Source organism: Ictalurus punctatus, chromosome 13 (assembly GCF_001660625.3).
Source record: "Ictalurus punctatus breed USDA103 chromosome 13, Coco_2.0, whole genome shotgun sequence".
In the NCBI taxonomy this organism is placed as follows: Eukaryota; Metazoa; Chordata; class Actinopteri; order Siluriformes; family Ictaluridae; genus Ictalurus; species Ictalurus punctatus.
This window is the reverse complement of record NC_030428.2, coordinates 20,932,609-20,957,625: the sequence shown is the minus strand read 5'-3', so window position 1 is coordinate 20,957,625 and position 25,017 is coordinate 20,932,609. Positions and strand designations below refer to the sequence as shown.

Here is a 25,017-nt window from a genome sequence, read left to right as displayed (position 1 = left end):
GACCTGCGACTAAAGAAAAGTTGTTCAGCTCATGTCATCAATCAGCGCGCATGTAAAACAAAGCAGCACGGATTTGTAACTGTTCAAATGGGAAGCATGAAATAGTTTGTAATGATGGTAAATAAAGTTGACGAAGCAACATCTGTCCATGCCGCATACCTTTCTGCACTGTCATGACTGTACTGTAATGAGACATGTTTTGTTTACTGACTGCCTTTGCCACTACTGTATTTGTAGCTGTCCATGAATTTTTTGTAATCCTATGCTATCTTCCTATTGGTCGATTTTAGACAAGCATCGTAGCAGCGGTCACACATTGAGAGTTTAATTTAAAAAAAATTGACACTGGCAGAACTTTTGTCGCAGCTGCATTAAATCAGTCACCATTGATTGGGTCCCATTATGCCAATTTTAACTCGCAACCAAAGAATTCTTTTATGTATGATTTTTGCCATACAAAAGCAAAATCAAGCTAAAAGTATGCAGAGTTTTCACATTCTTACAGGCTTTATTTATTTACTTACAATAGCATCTTCCCAAAGCTGCCTCTAAAAAAGTCTGAGCCCACTTATAATGACTGTATTTAATGAATTTAATTTAATTTTGAGGTAATTTTTTTGAGTAATTTTTAAATAGATGTTTTAATGTTGTTTTTTTTCTAGAAACTCAATTTAATTAGTTATGAAAATCCAATTTTTAAAATCAAATTGCATTTCTCATATAAATGCTACATTATGGTTAATAATATAGATCATATGTTAATAATAATAATAATAATAATAATAATAATAATAATAATAATGTGTTATATGCTTAAATTTTTTTAAATTAAGTTATAATTACCACTATAGGGTTCAGTGTGTAACCATTTATACAATACATACTGACATGCAGCAATTACATTTGATTTGTAATCCATATTCAGAACAGTGCATAACTTGATGGAATACCTGCGTTGTTTCCTATCACCTATGAGTACCCAAGTTCTGTAGAGGTCGTGGGATGCTGACATCATTTCCCGCACAGAGAGCAGCTTCCATGTCTGACTTAACTTTTACTCTGCATTTGGTTTTATGTAGAGAGAAAAGCCACTGACCAAATGAAACTATCTGGGGTTTTCTTTTGTATTGGATGGGAATATTATCAGACACTACCGAAGAGGAAGTAAAAGACTCAATCAATCATGCTGCCAGAATAGTATTCCACTACACAAAACAACCAACTGTGATTTTGTTATACCATTGAGTAGGATTCTGTGCAATTTGGGTCACAGCCCTAGTGCCCCCCCCCCCCCCCCCCCCCCCCCCCCACCACCACCACCACCAAAAAAATTGCAATCATGAATCAAATGTTCTAACTCTGCCTTTATGTCTAGGTTCAGTACCCTTGTAAGAAATTTAACCAAAATCAGGACATGTAGTGAAGTTTGGTACAAATAACTTGGCAATGGAAATGACAACAAAATGTGTCACTGCGCTGTCTAGTGTAAAAGCATTATTAGACTTCCCTTTTGAAAGCAATAGAACCCCTCATAGAACTTGTAATGGTTTAAATGGTTATAATGGAAATTGGATTCGTTTTAATGGAAACTGTAATGGTCATTTGTTACCTTCTACTGGTGGCATTTTTTGTCTAGTGGATACCATTAAGGACCAATAATGGTAATGGTTTGAATGGGCAGTTGATAGTTTGTAATGGTATTTGTAGTGGAAACCATTAGAATTTCTGTGATGGTTTCTATTGGTTTTTTTTCAGCATGGTTATCTAGTGCTTCCCTTGACCTGTTATTTGCTTGTCTCACTTCACAGGTGTCTATGATTCAAACTCCTCGCTATCCTTTTCCCACTGTGGATGTTCCAGACCATGCTCACTATACTATCGGCACATTTATCTTAATCATTGGCATCACTGGCATGGTGGGCAACTTTCTGGTCATGTACGCCTTCTGCAAGTAAGGGACTCTACCCTTTTCTTACCGATGTACGTCTACTGTAAATAATAATGTATACAAAGCCGAGCTTATGGAATAAACAGTCTCCTGAACTGATGCTCAACACAGAACTAGTGGAAAGACAGAAGTGTGAGATCACTGCAAGTAGTAGAGCGTGAGGTGGGGTTGGTGTTCCTTCATCTGATCATGATGAAGGTTAGCAGGCTGCTGACATAACATTTACACTTGTAGCAAGCAACCATATGCTGTAAATACCAAGAGGAAGAGAATGTCTTTGCAGTCTAAAGTCTTCTAATCACACGGGTCAAAGTTTTGGACAACATAGCTTAAATTTCTACATAAAAAAAGTAGCGACAATCCTTGCCAGTATCCTGTCATTGGTGTACAATGGGTTTCTGAGGCTTATACTGATTGTTCAGTCACATTAATGTACTAATAGTAGACATTTTAAAACCAGTAACTGAGACACTCTCGCCCCTGGCCACATTCCCAAAATACTAATCAACATCTACCAATGCAAAAACCAAAATTATATTTAACTAAACCATAGAGATTGCAATTTTAACTTTCTGTCTGTCTCTCTCTCTCTCATCTGCATGTGCGTTTGTAGGAGTCGAAGCCTAAGAACACCAGCCAACATGTTCATTATTAATCTGGCCATAACTGATTTCCTGATGTGTGTAACTCAAACACCCACCTTCTTCATTACCAGCATGCACAGGAGATGGATCTTTGGAGAGAAAGGTAATCCAGCAGTCAGCAATGGGTCCCGTTTGTTTAATCCCTTCATCTTATTTAATCGCTCAGTTCCAGGCCATCAAAAATGGGGATAAAGTGTGTAAAATCACATCAGGTTTAGAGGCTGTCCTTGAACATCAAGTACTTTGTGTACGATTCATTCATTCGTTATATATAGAGGGTATTTGCTCTACCTAGTATTGCCTTCTTTCTTTTTTTAAACAATGACTGCAGTAAGCATGCAGTGTTGAGAATGAAAGGAAATAAAAGTATTAAAACAATGTTGAGGAAGCCACTAAAACAGATGAATTTATGTGTTTGATAAAGATTAAGGCTTGAATTGCTTTGTTCAGGCCTTTGAATTTAATGGCATGTCATATAAAAAATTGCTGCCATATTTATATAAAAAAAAATCTCCTAATCATGAGGATATGAGCACAGTATCAAGAGCATGTTGGCTAATTATTATCATGTTATAGCAATTTCAACAAGATTTCTTTATAGGAATAGGTAACACATATAAAGTATAGATGCACTATACAGCCAAAAATATGTGAACACCTGAGCATCACACGTATATGTGCCTGTTGAACATCCCATTCCAAAACCATGGTTATTAATATGGAGTTGTTCCTCCTTTTTCTGCTAAAACAGCCTCCACTCTTCTGGGAAGGATTTCCACTACACATTTGGAGCATGATTGTGGGAATTTTTCCATTGAGCCACAACAGCATTAGAAAGGTTGGGGCACTGATGTTGGGTGAGAAGGCCTGGGGTGCAATCGATGTTCCAATTCATCCCAGTGTTCAGTGGGGTTGAGGTCAGGGCTCTGTTCAGGCCACTCAATGGAGACATTGGAGCTCGTATTGTGCACAGTGACATTGTCATACAGGAACAGCTTTGCGTCCCTTAGGTCCAGTGAAGGAAAATCTTAAAGCTACAGCATACAAAGACTTTCTATTCAATTGTGTGTTTACAATTTTGGGAAAAGGCCGCAAATGGGTGTGATAGTCAGGTGTCCTTTTTTTGGCCATATAGACTAGTTTAGTGTATTAATTGTTGCTTAGTAATCCTGCAGCATTAATAAAGGACTGTACATCATATAGATTCATACTGCAGAATACTGCCCTCCTCCACCCTGCACCTCAGACAGAGAGTTGCAAAATCTATCATAATACACTACTTTCAGTAGTTGTTTGTTAGGGTTGGACTATTGAAACCCTTCAAAAAGGCATAAAATGCAACACTTGAAGTTCACCAAGTTCCACTGGAGTTACAACTGGAATAACTTTTTGTGAGACCAAAATTAAATGCACAAAACATTAGCATGTTTGGTGAAAAAAGGGGAGTGCATAATAGTAAAACCCTCTGATACTCAGTGTAAAATATAGTGGTGGATCACTCATGTCTTCTTCTGCCTCTGCCAAGAGTTTAGGTCTTAGCCATAGACAAATCTGTAATAATTTAGCATAATATTTAATTTAGCACGAAAAATGACACTACTTTATGTACAAAAAAATTGTGTTCTCAGAAAATGTAGCAATGTTCCCAAATTTCTGACAAGCAGGGTACATCAGTCTGTAGTTGGATAGACTCGGAAGCCTTTGATCGCTAATGAAAGTTTGTTTTTAAACCTTTTTCTTTTTGAAGCAGAGCAGTTACTGGATGACTGAATAAGTCGAAGCACATTGAGCTTGTTTCCTGGTCAATTGAAAAAAAGATTAAATCTCTCCCTCGCATTCTGTCTCGTCCTCAGTTTCCCAGCCTTTCCCTTTTATTTGTTCTTCGTAATTTAGAAATAATATTTAAGTTGTGTATTTACTTGTATTTGTGTATTTATTATTGCGTATTCATTTATTGCAGTCTACACTGATTATATGTGGTGTGAATGGCTGGTGTGAATGGCTTTCTTTGTATAAGCTACAATAGCATTTTCAGCAAGGGTGTATGCAGCACTGAAGGTGAAAGTGTAATGCGGAAATCCCAGTGGGACAAGTGTGTCCATGGCAATGGTACAATACCAGCTACTACCAATTACACATATATATTTTTTGCTGATTATATAACTTGCTTCTTATTGAATGAATTTGCTAAAGACCCATGCATTAGTAGGTGTTGGACAAATATCACAAATCTGGGTCATATACCTTTCCTTCCTTCCTTCCTTCTTATCCATCCATCCATCTTACTTTCTTTCTGATATGTTGGCAAATCTTTTGGCTTGATGATGCCTGCTTATTCCTGGAGTGTTTAATTCACTTTCTGAACCTCTAACTGTGCGTTCTTCTTCAGTGTATGTCACTGACTGAGCTCTCAGCTGAGCTCTCATTACATTGATTGCTTTTTCAGTCATGCGCAGAATCCAGCAAATGCTACTGAGCAGTGCAACACAACTGTACAGCTTTTCTATGACTAATCCGAAGAGAGGGTATAGAAGCTACATGTGCCACGCAGATCAGGGACGACTCTTTTGTAAATCTTCTGTTCCAAGGGCACATTCACAATAACCTAAATCTTTATTTCATTTTTTTCTTAACTTAGCTGTGTATTTCTAATTCCGTTCTAACTGTGACCCCTGACCTGGCTTGTAGATGTTACAGGACGCTGGCAAATGTAATCAGGGCTGTCAGCGTGAAATTGTGTTTATTCATGTTTGTTTTTTTCCTTTTATTTAGCACTGTAACTATAATTACATAAATTATGTGCTTGTTAGTTTGACATTGCTTGCCTGATTGAAGTGACATTTCCATAGTGACAGAAAATAAATGTGATGGACAGAGTCGAAAGAGCGGATGGTGGTGGTAGAGTTTTGGCATTTGAAGTGTAAATAAGAATACAATAGTTAACTATAACTTTCTTTCTTTTCTTTCTCTCTGTAGGCTGTGAGATGTATGCATTTTGTGGTGCTCTCTTCGGGATGTGCTCTATGATCACACTAATGATCATTGCTGTGGATAGATATATTGTTATCACTCGTCCTCTGGCCTCCATCGGCAAGATGTCACATAAGCGTGCATTTTGCATCCTCGCCCTAGGCTGGCTGTATACCTTGTTCTGGAGCCTTCCTCCTTTTTTTGGATGGAGTGAGTGGACACTGTTTCTATTTCTGTCTTGATCACACCCACACAAAAACAAACACACACACAAAATGGCTTTAACTATGTTGTATTGTTTCCTAGGTGCATATGTTCCTGAGGGCTTGATGACCTCCTGCACATGGGACTATATGACGTTTACCCCATCTGTTCGTGCCTACACAATGCTACTCTTCGTCTGTGTCTTCTTCATCCCTCTGTTTGTCATTATGTACTGCTATTTCTGCATCTTCCGTGCTATTCGCAGCACCACCAGGTTGGTTTCGTTATGACTGTTAGCCAACATGAATTATCCAGATAATATATATATATATATATATATATATATATATATATATATATATATATATATATATATATATATATATATATAAACATGTTGGTCAGCTTTGTTAGAATAATGCGAAAGTCAAATTTTCTATTTAAAAACTTTCTCAGGTATTTCCTTAAAAAATCTGTGCTATAAAATAAGCTCACAGTGATTTTACAAATCTGCTCAGCTATCTAACTTAACTCATGTTAGGGATAAACAAAATAGTTTTGATAGTTATTGGACTCTTTGAAAGTTTTTACTATTATGAATACCCAATACAGTGCCTTGCATAAGTATTCACCCTTTCTTGTGTTTGTTTCGTTTTGTTTTGTTTTAGGTTTTATAACCTGGAACCGCAATGTACCTAAGTGGTCGTTATTGAAAAAAAGCCACATTAAGTCCCATTTAGAGTTTACCACCTTAGACACTCAGAAAACGTGGAAAAACATTCTCTGGTATGAATGCATAAAGTGCTACATTTGGCAGAAACCCAACACTGCTCGTCACACTGAGAACACCATCCTAACAGTGACTCATGGTGGTGGTAGCATCATGTTGTGGGGAATGCTTTTTATCAGCAGGGCCTGGGAAACTTGAGTGCAAGATGGATAGAGCCAAATACATGGCAAAAATAGAAAATTTTCACTTTCAAATAGGATGACCCTAACCATGCTGTCCATAATGACTCTATTCAAAGCCCAGGTCTTACTCTAACTTAGAATCTGTGGTAAGACTTGGAAAACTGCTCTTCCCCAACAGACACCATCCAGTTTGTCAGAGCTTTAGCAATTTGCCAAGAAGAATGGGCAAACATATCAGGATCCAGATGTACAAAGCTGGTAGAGTCATATCCCAGAAGACTTGTAGCTGTAATTGCAGCTAAGGGTTGTTCCATGAAGTATTGACTCCAGGAAATGAACCAACAAAAGTCTGCTATAATTAACCTTTGTGACACAATAAGAAAAAAAATATATTTTGCACCTTCAAATATTAGTATGTTGCACATAAGTTGGGAAAATTCCAAATAAGTCCATTTCAATTCCAGGTTTAACACTACAGTATATGGAGTTTAAGCTCACTTAATAATAACCCTTAGTGAATAAATATGAAAGGCACTGAATTAAACCATTTATTATCCTATGCCTTTAGGAAAGTGATATTTGCTTTAGTTCTTATCACTATGTTCTTATCAGTATTGTTGATACAGTTTGTGAATTGAATTGAATGTCTGTGTTAAAGTGCTGTGGGTAAAATTAGTGAGGAAGGAGGAATCACCAAAGACTCAATCAAAAAGTTCCATCGATTGAAGAGTGAATGGAAGATGGCAAAGGTGGCTCTCATAGTCATTCTGTTGTACGTGATCTCCTGGTCTCCATATTCCTGTGTGGCTCTGACGGCATTTGCAGGGTGAGGAGCAATATTTATGTCATCTACTGTTTTAATTTAAAATTATCATTTGGACAAAACTCTGTACTGTGAATTATTCTGGGGATGGGCACATTCATTCGTCAAATGATAGTTCTGTTAGGTTTCACCAAATGTTCGATTATATAAATATTTTAAATGATATAGAAATGATCCCAGCAGTGAAAAGTGTTTTTATTCAAACAGCTGAACACTTGTAAAATATGAAACTATATAGCCTATAGAGTCTTCGGCATAAACTGCTTTTGGGAAGGGTTTCCATGTGCAAAATCCAAATGAGCAGACATCTTAATGTGAGTTGGGTCCAAACCAAACAGACAAGCAAGTAAAAACAGCTCAGTAACATCACAGACAAGATGCTGGATCGAGACTGAGAATCTGGTGACTGAGAGTGTGGATAGGTTGACCATGATCACATGATGGAGCATGCTGTCCAGCAGCTGGCATGGAGGTTAACTTCATGGATGAAATCATGGATGAAAGTAGAACTTGGAAGTAGAACAGGAAGTGGGCAAAGTGACTCTAAAAATGTGAAAATCATCACAGTTATTACAATACTGCAGCTGTTTTAGTACACACTATGCATTATTACTCTCTGATTATAGCTAGGCTCTCTGGAAATAAACAGGCTAAGAATGTCCCAGATGGTGCATCCCTGAGAAATCCATGTTTTCAATCCCAACAAGGCTTCTAAAGCTTAACATAACACAAATACCATAATCCTTTTCTATAACAAGCTTCTCAGAAGCACACCAAAGTAACACAACGAGCTTGAATTTGAAAGCATTTCTATATAGAAAACCAGGATGTCATTTTCAGGCTCTAATATGTCTTTTAACTCCAAGTTAAAATACCAGAACAACGCAACATTAGATTAGGAACAACTGGATGCATCAATATGCTGAGTTTTTATTTCACAGTGGACCGAGTCCATGTGTAGATTACAAAGGATTTATTAAATTGTCTGTAATGTTTATATTTTTAATTGTGTCATTAAATTATAACAATTTAAAATAGCTGATAGCTAAAGAAAGGAGAGATAATATACTGTAATTGTGGAAAAAATCTGCCCCAGTTGTGATAATAGATAATAGCTAGAGCGGAAAATAGGCAAAAGTCTTGAAAAAGTCTTTATTTGTTGGTTTGTTTTGTTTTGTTAATGTATTCATATGGCAAACAGCAAAGTAACAAGTTAGAGCCAAAATCTAATTTAAGTATATAGGCAAGGCTTAAGGGTAATTCTTAAAAAGTCCTGGGCAGGGCTGGGATTTGAACTCACAACCTTCTAGTTCGCCCATTCGCCTCACACCTCCAGGGTCCGGGGTTCGAGTCCCACTGGGGCCATGTGTGTGCGGAGTTTGCATGTTCTCCCAGTGCTGTGGGGGCTTCCTCCAGGTACTCTGGTTTCCTCGCCCAGTCCAAAGACATGCATGGTAGGCTGATTGGCATGTCCAAAGTGTCTGTAGTGTATGAAATGGGGGTGTGATTGTGCCCTGTGATGGACTGGCACCCTGTCCAGGGTGTACCCTGCCTTGTGCAGAAGCTCCCTGTGATAGGCTCCAGGTTCCCCGTGACCCTGAAAAGGAGTAAGTGGTAGAAAATGGATGGATGTAAAAGTGTTTTCCATGTTTAATGTGATATAGCAACCAACAAAATTCAAGTGAAAAACAAAGAAACATTTTAGGAAAACAAACAGAACATTTCTTATGTGACTGTGCTTAGAATGAATCAAATCACATTTAAACTCTTATTTAAAAGTAATTATCATACACCTGTCATCAGTGAAATGATTCTGATTGACCGCAACAAAATGTGTTATGATCTGATGAGACCAAGGTAGAACTTTTTAGGCATAATTCTAAAATATTGGTGCAAAAACATGACAGCTTATCATCCAGAGATCACTATACCTACAGTGAAGCATGTTGGTGGGAGCATCAAGTTATGGAGCTGCTTCTCTTCAGCTGGGACTGGGGCTCTAATCAACATCGAAGGAATTATAGATAGAAAGCTCCATGATGAAGAAAGATTTCACCTTCTTGCATTATAAAAACCCAAAGCACAAATCCAAATCAACAAAGCTATGGCTTCAACATTTTTTGAATGGTCCAGTCAGAGCTCAAATCTAAATCCTACTAAAATCCTGTGGAATAATTTGAAGAGGGCTGAGCATAGGAGACCGCCTCGCAATTTCATCGATTTGGAGCATTTTTGCAAGGAAGCATAATAATAATAATAATAAGCCAATAATAGATGTGCTAAGTTGCCTCTTACCCAAAAAGACAGTGTGTGTTTTCACCTTTTGCCTCATCTTTTGGTCTGACTCATTTTTGTGATTTTGGCTTCTCTGCCTTGCTTTACGATTACCTATTGTGTTTGTTCCTCTGATTTAATTAACTCTGCACTTAGATCCTACCATCTGTCTCCGTGTAGCGCGTTTATGCTCTCTCAAAGAATTTAAATGCATTTTAAAAAGTGTTCTTAGAAAATACAATATTGAAATGTTATAACTTTGCTGTCATGATTAATACTAAATGAATTAAATCTATTAGGCCACTAATGCAGATATGATTTTTTTTATTTATTTATTTTTTAAATCTGCAATACTTATTAACTTCTTAAACTCCCATGACCTTTTGGCAGGTCCAGACTTGCAGTCCTCTCTGTAGTTACTGAATAATTCATAATAGGTACTGAATATTGTTCTTTAATTTGAATAACTGAATAACGAATTCTGACTTTAAGAGGTTAACACTTCCTCTTGTAAAGGATAACTAGAATTAGTTGTCTAAATCTTTAATGTAATGTTAACCGTAATGTGAATATTATAGTCTCTCATTCAAATCTTTTCATTTTTGCATATATATATATATATATATATATATATATATATATATATATATATATATATATATATATATATATATATATATACACACACACACACACACACACATTTATTTATTTATTTATTTATTTATTTATTTGCTGAATGTCACTGGCAAGTAGATTGCACATGTGAATATTTGTGGTTTTACTCATTTTTTTCACCTCTGTTGTGTTGAAGTGTTTATACTACAATGATTTGATCGAATTCTCTCCATGTAGTTACGCTGACTTGCTCACCCCGTACATGAACTCTGTTCCTGCTGTGATTGCCAAGGCTTCAGCTATCCACAACCCCATCATTTATGCCATCACGCATCCAAAATACAGGTATTTCACTGCACTGTTTGTTGTCCATCTTAAGTGATGCTGCTGAGTGAAGCGGGCAAGAACAAAAATCCATAGGATTGATTGTGTTGGTGAGGCGAGTGACTGCTGACTGTAATCTTGTCACACTTGTATTAGGAAGTGCCAAGCCTTGACTCATTATGATTGTCTTGAGGGTACTGAAAAGTTTAATTGAATAAAATTGAATTAATCGGAGCTAGGGTGCACGGTGGCTTAGTGGTTAGCACATTCTCCTCACACCTCCAGGCTCGGGGGTTCGATTCCCACCGTGGCCCTGTGTGTGTGGAGTTTGCATGTTCTCATGTCCTCTGGGTACTCCGGTTTTCTCCCCCAGTCCAAAGACATGCATGGTAGGCTGATTTGCATGTCCAAAGTGTCTGTAGTGTATGAATGGGTGTGTATGTGATTGTGCCCTGCGATGGATTGGCACCCTGTCCAGGTGCCCGATGCTCCCTGGGATAGGCTCCAGATTCCTACTTTTTAGGGTAAATGCATTAATATTTAGAAACTTTTTATTTTTTATTTTTATTGTTTTCATTTTTGAGGCATCTTTGCTTTACATTATATTTTCCATGTGTATACAACCTTTGCACAGTACTATATGAAAACACAGTTTTTGTCAAATTACAATTTTCAAACAGAAGTTATACTTTTCAAACAAGTCAAAAACTATACTCAGGCATTAAATGTTAAAGAGAACATCAATGAACAGTGAACAAAGTGTTCATTCTGTACCATTAGAATGAAGTATGGGGTTTTACATGAATTAAAAAATGAGCCAATGGTGTGCTTCTCCTCAGTAAAATTTGTTATAATAACAACACAATATATTGTGCACATGAGTGCTTCATGTATTGTCTATCTATACTGTATGTTGTGTCTATATGTCATGTCTTTTTACAGCTAAAGTCTGTAGATTTTACAGAAGATATTTAATATCTAAGAAATATTTTGACATCCCACCATTGATTTTTTGTTGTCTCATAAAGTTGCATGTTGGGAAAATACACGAAAAGTAGAAAAAGTCTGAAAATACTGTCATTCAGAATTATAATCTGTATTACTGTTTTAACCATAAATTATTATTTTTTAACTAAATGACCCTACAAAACAATATTTATGGCATATTTTTAGGAATATAACATTTAATATAAATTTTGCCGAGTCACTCTTATGATATGCTTCATCTCAGACTACAATTTTCCCTGATCTTAAAGAAAATATTATTCAAGTTCGTCCAAAATTTGCTCTTGTGTTCTGTGTTTTAAATTTTCTTCCTCTCCACTCGTTTTCCTGTGTTGGGTCAGATCTGCTTTAGCGAGGTATATTCCATGTCTGGGTGTGCTACTGTGTGTTCCTCATGGAGAACGCTTGACTAGCAGCAGTTTTATGTCCACACGGCGCTCCACTGTGACCAGCCAGGTTTCAGAAGCCAGTGTACGTCAAACGAGCAAGACGCGCCTGTCCTCGATGTCCGACAGCGAGTCTGTATGAACACATCTTTACCCGTTCATCGCAGTTTTCCTTTCACTGAGTATTTGATTCTGTCAGTGTGAGGTTGAGACCATCACTGCTACTCTATTTCTCTGTATCTATCTCAGGCTTTGACGGACACAGAGGTGGACATGGCAGGTGCTCTTTCCCGTCAGGTGTCGTACGAGGGCCGTAAAGAGCTGTCTGACTATAAGTACTGCAGCTCTCTAAAGGTGAAGGTGAGGGGCCGAGACTCAGTCAGCATCAACAGAAGTCCTGGTGATACAGGTCTAAACCTCACCGGCTATACTTATATCAGCGTGAGTAAGAGTCCACATTATTGTTTGTGCATTTGTGATAGTTCAGATCGCCTGGATCTGTGAAATTAGGAGCATAGTTATGCAAGTTATTTCCAGCAGTTCCAGAGAAATTTCCTTTGACCTTGTAGATTTTTGTTGTAAGGATGACTGATGAAAACATGTGGTTTTAACTGTCAGAGCTGTGTGACAGATAATAATAATATTCTTGTCATAGTGTGGCTGAATTTCGAGAAGCCATGTTTACCTGCAAAGCCTTTCTTGTTCATACTGACTACACAATATCTAAAGCACAATTTTTATGATATAGCTGTCAATATTTACTTCTCAATTGAAAATTAAATTAAACCACCTATTACCTGTTAATCCTGTCAATCATATCTAATTGTAGCTTAGTTTGTAAATCAGTAACGACTCATTATCTCAGATGCTTGGATCTCATGCTGGCTCATGACGAGTGGGAACTCAGGATTTTCCAACTCAGAACCTGCTACTTCCCTCATTAGTGTTCACTGCTTCAGGTATCTGAAGTGGGAAATGGTGGTGCATTAAGGGGTTTCAAGAGAGCAAAAATTGGCCACGCTCTCAGGGAGGGGTGGTATACTCCTCTATCAATCACAGCGACACTAGCCAATCACGGGCATCTGTGAGCTCATGATGTAGAAATAGGCGGATAGCACTTTCCTCCAAGAGTGTTACTCCGCCCCCCAATGTTACATGAGCAGAATTTGATAGGAAGCATGGGACAGCCTTTGCCCTTTCTGCTTGGTAGTTGTCGCATGAGAGGGGAGACCTAACTAGAGGGTGGGAATTGGCCATGACTAAATTAGGGAGAAAATGTTGGGGGGGATAATAATAAATCTTGCAAAAAGCAAAATACCATTTAAATAATTAAAGTATCGTTCCTAATGGGAAGTCAAAAACTTCCCACTTCTCACTTGGTCATGAACACAGCATCACTCACTTACAGTACTGCAGTAATACAACCCAAAACATTATTATAACATCAATTATTGTAGACAACATAATCTTGGTTCTGCTGTTTTTATATTCAAGGTTAACTTAAGGGCTAGAAAATTACAACACCCAGAGGCCCCCATCTAATTCATTGTAACTAGTTCTGTTTAAGTATAAGTATCCTTATTATTTTCTACTCTTAATGGATTAAATACATGAATTGTTCCTCTCCCCTAATTTACCTGAGAAATAAATAACCACTATTTGTTTATTCCCAGGCACATATTTAATTGTATTATATGGGAAAAGAAATAAATGACTTAGTTATTAAAATTAAACCAAAATATTGATTTTGGTCTCTTTCTGCCCCAATAACTTCTGAAGGGAATGTAATCTGGTCAGATCAGTATGTGGCCTGAAAGAGCAGCTTGATTTAGGTCACGTGCTGTGGATCGTTAGAACTGAGTGATTATGACAGAGTGTATAGTTCTCTGCGTCTAATCTGTTGATCTTTGAGATAATCCCCAGAAACAGCCTCGTGTTCACAAGACTTGTGTCAGAGAAATGTGACTAATGTGTCCACTAAGTGGCACTCTTCTCAGACATGCCACATTTACTATCACCTGCCAAAAGCCCAGTGGCAAACAGGCTGAGCAAAGCAGGAGTAAAGATTATGACAGACGGGAGGGTTGAAATACATGCATAATAACCTATAATTAAATTAATTAATGTAATATGCATTCATTATACACAGTTATAATTATTTATGAAAAGGCTTTACATTTTATAGCAATGTTTATAATGCATTTATAAACTGTTAACAGACTTATATTGATGTTTGAAACACATTATATGACAATTTAATTTAAATAATAATAATAATAATAATAATAATAATAATAATAATAAGCTCCATACTGAGAACTACCCTGATTTTCATTTCTGAGTATAGATTATTAATACTTTATACATTGCATTTGTGAGTGAAGTGAGATTTCTCACAATTTTATCAAGACCAAAACTAAACTGCAATATTAATTGCAATAACTTCTGTCAGTATAGTTTTTTAGTTTGATAATCCATCTGGTAAAATAGATGTAATAGCGAGAAAAATCAAGACAGGTCTCATGGTATTAGTGATGTAATATGTTATGAACCCTACTTATAATGCATCGTCTTAATTTATACCACACAATAAAGACAGCTATAAAGTTTAATGCATTTTTATAAATAATTATAACATTAAGATAAGATTTTATTGAGATATTGTTTGGAGCAAGCCAGCAGATGCCATCAAAATGTAAGTGTAAGGCAATAGCATTTAAAATAAAGAATACAATAAAAACATTCAAATGCTGGTAGACATAACATTATAATTGTCATGATTTCCCCTTGTGCTAGCATTGTAGCATGCAGCGTGCTCCGAAGCTCGAAGCACAAGTGTGCGCTTACTGGTTTTACAATGACATTGACTTTGTTTACTTTTGACACGTGTGTATTTGTTATGATTTTTGTCCTGTCTACGCTCCTGTATTGTGATTGGTTGGTTCCCGTATGTGACATCATTGTATTCAGCTGTTCTGTGTTTTCCCCCTGATTACGTTTAGTATTTAAACCCCTTATGTCCTCATTGTTCATGGTATAGTATTGAGTGTTATCACCATGCCAAACTTTTGTTCCATGTGTTTTGTGTCATGGTTTTCATCTTGTTTATTGCCTAGCTTTCTTTGATTCTAGTTTAGCCTTGTTAGTGCCCGTTTGCTGATTGCCTGACCCATTGCCTATTTTTGACTACGATATTGATTCACGATTTGGATTTGTCTGCCTTTCTCTAATAAAGCTCTTATCTGCATTTGCATCTGTCCCAACCTCCATTACGTGACAAAATACTTTGCCCCAACATGGATGTAGCAGGAAGACTGAGGAGACGTTACACTAGGGAAACTAAGCAAACCGTCCTAGCTTTGGATTCAATCCAGTTTCCCCAGTGGACTGTCATAGATCTCCCAGATCTATATGATGGGTTTTTTGGCTACCCTGAATATTTTCTTCTTGACTGCCAGTTCTATTTTTCTAGCCTAGCAGACCCCAAACCCGACGAGAAACAATGGCTCAAGTTCATGTGGTCCTAGCTCTTCGGCCCAGCCCGCCAATGGGTGCAGCTCCTAGTGGCCAAGAGATCCAGGGAACTTGAGAATGTAACTCAGTTTGTGGGATTATTTGTAATCACATTTGGGAGTCTAGGATCCAAGGATGACTTGGAACTTTTTTTTTTGGGAGGCGAGGGGTGTCAGCCTGGCAGATAAACCTGCCCTTCCGATCACCAACTATTATGAGCAGTCAAACAGGGTGACCTCCTCCCTAAAGCTCCAGCCTGAGATCCACAAGGTGGTCTCACCTGCAGTGCTCCAGCTGGAGGTCAACATAGCGACCTCAGCTACAGCCCGCGACCTACAAGATGGCCTCAATCCCAGATCCCCAGCCTGAGACCCACAAGGTGGTCTCACCCGTAGAGTTCCAGCCGGAGTTCAATGTGCCGCCCTTGTCTCCAGAGCTCCAACCTAAGACCCACATGGCGGTCTCAGCTGCAGAGCTCCAGCGGGAGGTTAACATGGCGACCTCATCGCAAGAGCTCCAGCCTGAGACCTACAAGGTGGTCTCATATGCAGAGCTCCAGCCAGAGGTCAATGTGGCAACCTCATTTCCAGAGCTCCAACCTGAGACCCAAGTGGTGGTCTCAGCTTCAGAGCTCCAGCCGGAGGTCAACGTGGTGACCTCATCTCAAGACCTCCCGCCAGAGACTCACGAGGTGGTCTCACCTGCAGAGCTCCAGCCAGAGGGCCAGGACCACTGGGGGAGGGAGTGTTTTTTAGCGCTCGCGGAGTAGGGTTTAGGGGGGGTTAGGGGGCTCTATCACAATTTTCCCTTGCGCTACCGCTTCCGGGTTTTAAGATGACATTGACTTTGTTTACTTTTGACACGTGTGCATTTGTTATGATTTCTGTCCTGTCTCCCTCCAGCCCTGTATTGTCATTGGTTGGTTCCCATATGTTTCATCACGGTAATCAGCTGCTCTGTGTTTTCCCTCTGATTACGTTTAGTATTTAAACCCCTCCTGTCTCATTGTTCAAGGCGAAGTATTGAGTGCTATCACCGTGCCAAGCCTTTGTTCCTCGTGTTTCATGTCATGGTTTTGATCTTGTTTATTGCCTAGCTTTCTTTGATTCTAGTTTAGCCTCGTTTGTGCTCGTTTGTTGATCACCTGACCCATTGCCTATTTTTGACTATGATATTGATTCACGATTTGGATTTGTCTGCTTTTCTCTAATAAAGCTCTTATCTGCATTTGCATCCGTCCCAACCTCCATTACATGACAATAATGCATTATAACATTATAACATGTTATGAATGTGTTCATAATTTATAATGGATCTGATCTACTCTGAAAGTGTTACCAAGCAATATTTTAGTGGCATGGAAAAAATATATGCTGCATGTAGGTATTAGTAAGTGTAAGTCTGAGTAAGTAGTACTGAAGCAATTTATTCTGGTCTGTGGCTTTATAGACTGTGTTGGACAACGATGACATCTCCATGACTGAGTCCATCCAGTCCAATCATCTGCTCTTCAGTGTAAGTGCAAAGCCATTGATTTAGTGACTTCAGTGTAATCTGTTCAGTGTATATGTGATGTAATGCAGTAATGCAGTAATGCAGTAGTAAAGCTCGACTTCGTGAGTAATATACACACAAGCAGGATTTAATTTCAGGCGAAAAAATGACAGCGTCTCTACTGTTGGTAGATATTAATCTTGTGAAATCTACAGGGACAGCGACTGTGTTTGATCAATAAACCGTTCATAGGCCTCAATAGTTTGTCATGAAGAGATTCAGTAGAACATTTTTAATTCCTGGTGCCTGAAACTGCTTTCCTGATCACTGTTAAGAGTTTCAAAGTAAATGTAAGCCTTTATTAGTTCATCCTAATCCAAGCATATTTTATTTGATCACAATATCCTTCACTGAGTAAATCAACTCTTGCATGTGTGTAAGGGGTTATACACCAGTATGGCCTCATTTCTAGACGGAAACATATTACTTGAATCTCCCTTACTTGTAACTGCAAAAGAGAGGAAGATCTAGAAGGAACAAACAGTAGAAAGAGATTATGATAAAATGCTCAGTTATGGCTTGGGGCCCAGAGGGTTAACTAGTTTAGCTACTACAGTGCTGTTGTATTCTCGATTCTGAATGGTCAGAAGGTGTTGATTAATTTTCTATGACAGTTTCTATGAAGGTTATGGGCACATCACACGTTTATATTAATGCACGTGTTCTAATACTTGATCGTTCATCTTGACTGGTATAGAAAGTGTTCAACCATTTATCAATGCCTTGGCAGCAATTTCTTCTGTGCTTTTCGTTTATGCAACGTACATTTCCCCCCGCAGTTTTATTTCGATATCATCAGTCAGTCTTGAAATGAAATTTAAAACTAGGTCAGAAAAGTTGTTTAAGGTAAACATATAATGACACAATTTTTCCTCTGTCTCTTAGCCGTGTGAGATCTCAGATCAGGCTGAGCACAAGAAGCTGACAGCTCCTATTCCCTCCATTGTTGTAACCTCTGAGTCCCATCCTGCCCTCTTCTCTGATGGGACCAATAGCCACCCTTCTAAATGCCTCCCCAGCATTTCTCCGGTGGCCTCTGTCAGCATGGAGCCTCTTCTGATGGATCAAGTGAACACGTCACAGGCCTGCAATAATACTACTAACATCACCATTCCTCAGCATAAAATCTGAAAAACAACTGCCCTGTCCATGAAAATAACGAGTATGCACTTTTTCTTTTCATTTTAAAATGTTATAACATCTGTCATCTTGCTGTGCAGGTTTTGAAACGGTGCATTCACCCTGTTTCATTCTGTGTGTATGTACATGTGTGATCTCCAGAGATAAGAGAGTGTCGAGGTACAGCTCAAGGTTTCTGCAGTGCAGAGTGTCTTCCCTTAGCAGGTTTCAGGAAGACAGAACTGCCTGCAGAGATTTAACTACAAAGTCTGGGCAAAGCTTTCTGCTATCTGCTGCTGACAAAGGAAGCAGCACACCACGTCTAGCCAATTCGGAACAAATACTATGCTTTTACAGAAATACAATGGACAAAATCACTTGTACGGCAGGGCAATAAATCCTCAAATAAAATCCTCAAATTCCAACCTGGGACAATGAATCACATGGAGCCTGATTTTCAGCAAAATGCTGTTTGTTCCCAATATAAGTTTTATTTCATCATCAACTGCTGTTCACTGTTATGCAGGAGAATAAAGTTTCAGTGAACTACTATTTGTTCACAGTATACATTTTATTTTATCAACCACTGCTATTTAGTGTTACTGAACATATTTTTGCAATAATATAGATCGAAAATGTTCACAGATATTTAGTCAGTCACTTTTAATTTCACTGAGTATTTTTGTTAATTTTATTTGTTTGATTTGCTTTATTTCTTATAACTTATAATGCTACATTTCTTATGTGTTGTAAATATTCCAGTTTTTCTATCAAGATATGATCCAATATTGTATATCCACTAACATACGAGCCACTGCACAGACTGGTGGGTGATCATTTTTGCTTATTTTGGCAGTTACTTACAGTTACAATTACATTTCTCTTAGGTATTCTTATTAAATTATATTATAGTATGGAAAACAAACGTGGTATTTACTAGTGAAAATAAGTTAATCGAAAAGATATTCAGGAAGAAAAAAAAAAGTTATTTTCCTTGGATTCTCACAATTATTACATTTATACTTTGCTCCATGAGTCACAAGATGAACTTAAATAACTGAGTCTTGATATTCATGAAAGTAGAATATATGTAAAAGTCATGTGTTGAATACCTCACTAGTGATATGTTTCTCTAGCTTCCACTGAATACATTTTCAACACTCAAGCAGTGTAATGCTGTGACATAATCCAAAAGGTCTTGTTTATATAGTTTTCAGCATTGGTTTCTTTTAAATCATACCACCATTACCCGATACTGCTCATCAGATGTGAATCATTTATTTACAGTAAATGAAATAACTGCTGCTAGACTTTAAGCACAATATACCCATCAGAGGAAGGATTTTCTTTTTGACTGCATTATTGGAAATACTTTAGTGGGATTAATATGGCAGCCTTACGGGTTCCTGGAGGATTACTAGAGAATGCTTTTAACAAGATTAGTTTTTGTCGAAAGGCTGATCCACTTAATGTTCTTTTCACACATGGTGTATCAGGTGGTGGGCTTTAGTACCATTCAGGTCACGCTCAACTATATTTTGCATTGTTCCTTTTTAGGAATGAGAGGATGTGCTCACCTTGTTTTGATCTGAAAATATTTTTGGATTGACACAGTAGGTTTTGATGGTGAGAACATTCAAGTGATTGGCTGGAATTCACTCAATGTAATGCTGACCTTTATGCTAACACATGGTTTATATCTTATCAGTCATGGTTATGCGTTACGGCAGCCACATGCCGTGCTTGTCGACCCAGGTCTTGATGTCGGATATCCATTAGAACCGATCTCCATGGCTTAATCAGGTGCTAAATGTGTCATTAGTTATAAATGATTCATTTATTCCCAGTGAGAAATTAAATTCCATGCACCATTCTGTGTTACCTTTATCGTTACATCTTATCGGTCTCTTCTCCATTTAAATTTTTACATACACTACCAATCATAGATTTGCCCAGACCTGCACATTAAAGGCTTTTCTTTTGTTTTTGTTTTTTTGTTTTTTACCACAACCCCAATTCCGAAAAAGTTGGGACAGTATGGAAAATGCTAATAAAAACAAAGAGGAGTGAATTGTAAATGTACTTTGACTTGTAGGCCTATTTAAACAAAAAATGTATAAAAACAAGCTATTTGATGTTTTACCTAATCAACTGCATAGTTGGGGTTTTTTAAGATAAACTTTTATATTGAAATTGATGCATGCAACACGTTCCAAAAAAATTGGGACGGGGCAATTTAGGACTAATAGCGTTGTGGCAAGTTGAAATAAGAAGGTTATGTGAAACAGGTTAGGCAATCAGGTTTGAGCTCAAAAGAGCTCAAAATTTCAGCTTTCAGATCGTCATATTTACGTCTAGATGTGTTAAACAACTTAGAACATGGCACCTTTTGTTCGAACCCACCCATTTTTTCAACTGGTCAAAAATATTGGAACACGTGACTGATAGGTCACTTCATAAACCCATATAGAACTGGCCTTGCTGTTCCAGTACTTTCAGAGAGGACTGTATGTCCTGGACATTGATGTTAATAATCTGATCCTCAGCTATCTGCTCTATGAGGGAAAAAAAGTTTGACAATCAGTGATCTGTTTCTAGCGCCACTCTTATATCTCTGTTCGGTATTCAAAGTAGTCTTGCAAAAAGAACAGCCAAATTGTATTGTGTCAGGTGGAAAAGTACCAAGGGCTATCATATGCTAAGTGAGATACAGCCAGGTCCATAAATATTTGGACTACGTTTTTGTTATAGTAGCTGTCTACCACTGCTGTCTCCAAGCCCCCACCCCCTACCCCGACTTCCTTTTTAAGGACCAAAATGTAATTGGACAAACTAACAATAATAAATTAAATTGTCATTTTTAATGCTTGGCTGCAAATCCTGCCTGAAGTAAGGAACCCATCATCATAACCAGACATTGGGTTTCTTACTTAGTGATGCTCTGCCAGGACTTTACCGCTGCTGTCTTCATTTCCTGCTGGATTTCTTCCCTGGTTCTTCCTGCTGGTTTTGCAGGGGTATTGTCATCCATTTTGCCTACAGCAAGTAAAATGCATGCTCAGTTGGATTCAGGTCAGCTGATTGACCTGGCCATTGCAGAACAGTCAACTTCTTTGCCTTAAAAAAGTCTGGTTTGCTTTCGCAGTATGTGTCACACCATTGTCCTATGGCTTTTGAAGCATTTGACTGAATCTGAGCACAAAATATAGCCCTGTACACTTCAGCCAATTCATTCTGTTGCTGTTGTTAGTAGTCGCTTCATTAATAAATACAAAGGAACTAGTTACACTGGCAGCCATACATACCTGCACCATCTTCTCTTTCCATCATTCATTGTTTCATTTTACGAAAGTAACAAATACTTGATTTGGCCACACCTAATGTCTTTGCTATCTCTCTGATGGGATGTCTCTGAATATACTGCAAAAGAGATCACTCCTCCCACTGAATCCCACTGATAAAAGGCTGGAGATATTGTGTTTTGTGTAAATTTTGTTGCTTTAATCTCTCTTTCTGAACAGTGTGTTGTAGATGGTAAAGTTTAAAAGAATGGTTTGTCTTTGTTGTAACTTGTCCTTTCATTTATTTATTGTCTGTGTATATATTTGTGTCATTTCCCTTAATTATGCTAGTCTAAGTTATTATTGCTTCCAGTACATAAATGTAAAACAAGGTAGATTGTTATGTCATAAGAATGTGACTTTGTCTTTGCATTTTGTTTTTATTGTTGACAAACCAATTAATTATCCAGAAAGAAGTTGTATACCTCAATGAATCAACTTGTCTGATTCCAATTCCTGTCTGAGGCTTGTGTATGCTGTTTTTCTCACATCCTGACAATACCCAAGACTCAATATTTCATTTTTTTAATGTGTATAATTTAACCTTTGCATCCTAGATTACATGGTATGACCATTCAAGTGTCTATGTTTTAATGATCCAAAAGTATCTAAGTTTCTATGTTTTAAGTGTAAATCTGATACAATGTTATTTATGCTGTAAATTCTTTGTATTGTTTATTAAACAAACCCTATTCAGCACTGGAATTGTTCCAACCAAAGTTAGGTTGTTGGCTGGTTTTCAATGTCAAATTAGTTTCTCACTGCAACTAGTGTTTGATTGGAAATGGACAAGGATCATGGAAATGGACCTGCGGATTGGACACTTACAGTAACGAGGACAATGGGACCACCACTAACTGTGATTAAAATCAATAAAGTTAGCAATTTAAAGCCTAAAAAAATATGCTCAAGAACAGAGCCCGTGCCCTTTTACCCACAAACTTTGACTCTTTATCAGTGTGTGTAAGTATTGTATTTTATGCTGCCTCCACTTGAAGTAAAAATGTGTACCTTGTGTGCACTGTGACCGATTTTGATGCTTCCTCTTGGGTAAACCATAGCAGAATCGGCAGATGGCAGTTTTGCTTTAGTTACCTTAAATCTGTCACTGATGCCAGTGTAGAATAAACTACTCAGGTATGACTTTTAAAATATCTCTACGTTTGTATTTAAGCAACAAAGGTGTAGGGTTCCTCCAACTGTCTACAAACATTCATGCAGATGCAGTATGAATGAATAAGTTAATGCGTAAAGCATTGCGTCTGTTTTCATGACTATTGATATCTGTTTAATGTGGCAGACTTAAATTGGACAATGAACTTTTATATTGCGTTACCAAACTTTAGTCACCCCACTGCAATCTGCAACATTAGACAGTTACAGTGCCTTGCATAAGTATTCACCTCCACTGAAATGCTTCACATTTTGTATCCTGTGATACAACCTAGAAAGTAATTGGATTTGGAATGCAATATGGAATATGTCATTACAATTTATCTGCTTATTTATGTATTATTATAGGTACATCTAAAAAAAAAAAATAATAATAATAATAATACTATGAAAAAGTTTAATTTAATTCAAGGAGTGGAACTTTCATATATTCTAGATTCATTCAACATAAAGTGAAATATTTCAAGCTTTTTTGTTTTAATCTTGATGATTATGGCTTACAGCTCATGGAAATCAAAAATTCAGTATCTTAAAATATTAGAACAAAGGATTTATAATACAGAAATGTCAACCTTCAGAAAAGTATGTTAATTTATGCACTCAGTACTTGGTCAGGGCGAATTACTGCATGAATGTGGGGTGGCATGGAGGCAATCAGCCTGTGTCACTGCCGAGGTGTTCTGGAAGTCCAGGTTGCTTTGATAGCTTCCTTCAGCTTGTCTGTATTGTCGGGTCTGGTGTCTCTCATAGATTCTCTATGGGGTTCAGGTCAGGTGAGTTGGTTGGCCAATCAAGCACAGTAATACCACGATCAGTAAAGCAGTTACTAGTAGTTTTGGCACTGTGGGAAGGTTCACAGTGCTGCTGGAAAAGGAAATCAGCATCTCCATAAAGCTTGTCAGCAGATGGAAGCATGAAGTGATCTAAAATCTCCTGGTAGACGTAGCATCGACTCTCGACTCGAGAAAACACAGTGGACCGACACCAGCAGATGACATGGCACCCCAAATCATCACTGACTGTGGAAACGTCACACTGGACTTCAAGCACCTTGGATTCTGTTCCTCTCCACTCTTCCTCCAGACTCTGGGACCTTGATTTCCAAATGAAATGCAAAATTTACTTTCATCTGAAAAAAGGACTCTGGACCACTGAGCAATGGTCCAGTTCTTTTTCTCCTTAGCCCAGTTAAGATGCTTCTGATGTTGTCACTGGTTCAGGAGTGGCTTGACACTAGGAATGCAACACTGCAACATTTCTGTATTATGAATTCTTTATTTTAATATTTTGAGATACTGGAGATGAGCTGTAAGCTGTAGTCATCAAAAATTAAAACACAAAAATGATTGAAATATTTCACTTCATGTGTAATGAATCTAGAATATATGAAAGTTTCACTTTTTGAATTAAATTATGGAAAAAAACAAACTTTTCCACGATATCCAAATTTTTTGAGATGCACCTGTATACCACACTAGTCCTCAAACTTGATGATAAATCTATTAAAGCAATAATAACAGTCAAAAACTGAAAATGTTTTTGCAATTAATCACAATCCAAGCAAATTTATTTTAGAAACTTTATGAAAATGTTATGAAATTCATGGGATATTTCTCTAAATTACTACTGCATATGGCGTGCTTTGTTGAATCAACTTATTTTTGATAAGGTTTCACGATCAGGAAATTCAGTTTGTGTGTGTTTTTTTGTTTTTTTTTTAATAATAATAACTCAATTACATAATCAAACAATATATGAAGGCATCTGATGAGACCTTCTGCTTGTACCGGCATCATTTAATTACCTGGTTTTCCGTGGATCAGCTGTCAGGAGGCAGCACTGTGTAATATTGAGAGCCACAACATAATGTGGAACCTTGAGATGGGATCAATTTAACAATGTCAAAGCTGAATGTCAAGCAGACAAGTATAACTAGAATGCCATAAAATATCTAGATTAACTAGAAAACCATTTACAGGCAGGCAGTGTGCTTGCCAGCCACTTCCCATCCCACTTACATCAACAAATGCCCTTTTCTTGTTAGCAAGTTTCTTCCCACCACTCTGGGGTGCACTTTGCTCACTGGATGGCCACAGAGGCAGAGCAACAAAAAAAAAGGTGTTGGCCTAAGAAGAGGCTATATTTGCCCTGTGAATCATAGGGGTTTGGTATCTCAGGGTGTCCCCTTACACACCAAATATGGACCCTG

The 25,017-nt window shown here is 37.7% G+C and overlaps 1 protein-coding gene and 1 long non-coding RNA gene across 2 annotated transcripts in view; one reads left to right on the top strand and one right to left on the bottom strand.

Moving 5' to 3' along the window:
* opn4b (opsin 4b) overlaps positions 1–18,846 on the top strand; it is a 27,776-nt gene extending 8,930 nt beyond the window's left edge. The window contains exons 2-11 of the mRNA NM_001200264.1: positions 1,809–1,951; positions 2,562–2,695; positions 5,569–5,772; positions 5,869–6,040; positions 7,337–7,504; positions 10,631–10,738; positions 12,064–12,244; positions 12,358–12,549; positions 17,071–17,136; positions 18,061–18,846. Coding sequence (NP_001187193.1) covers positions 1,809–1,951; positions 2,562–2,695; positions 5,569–5,772; positions 5,869–6,040; positions 7,337–7,504; positions 10,631–10,738; positions 12,064–12,244; positions 12,358–12,549; positions 17,071–17,136; positions 18,061–18,306 — 1,614 coding nt within the window. The 3' untranslated portion in view covers positions 18,307–18,846. The remainder of the gene's footprint in view (positions 1–1,808; positions 1,952–2,561; positions 2,696–5,568; positions 5,773–5,868; positions 6,041–7,336; positions 7,505–10,630; positions 10,739–12,063; positions 12,245–12,357; positions 12,550–17,070; positions 17,137–18,060) is intronic.
* Positions 8,658–24,969, bottom strand: LOC124628819 (uncharacterized). Its single transcript, XR_006983528.2, has 4 exons — positions 24,827–24,969; positions 24,613–24,683; positions 21,225–21,330; positions 8,658–9,098 (listed from the first exon to the last, which is right to left on the bottom strand). It is a non-coding gene; the product is annotated as an uncharacterized LOC124628819 (long non-coding RNA).
* Between the last annotated feature and the right edge of the window lie 48 nt (positions 24,970–25,017).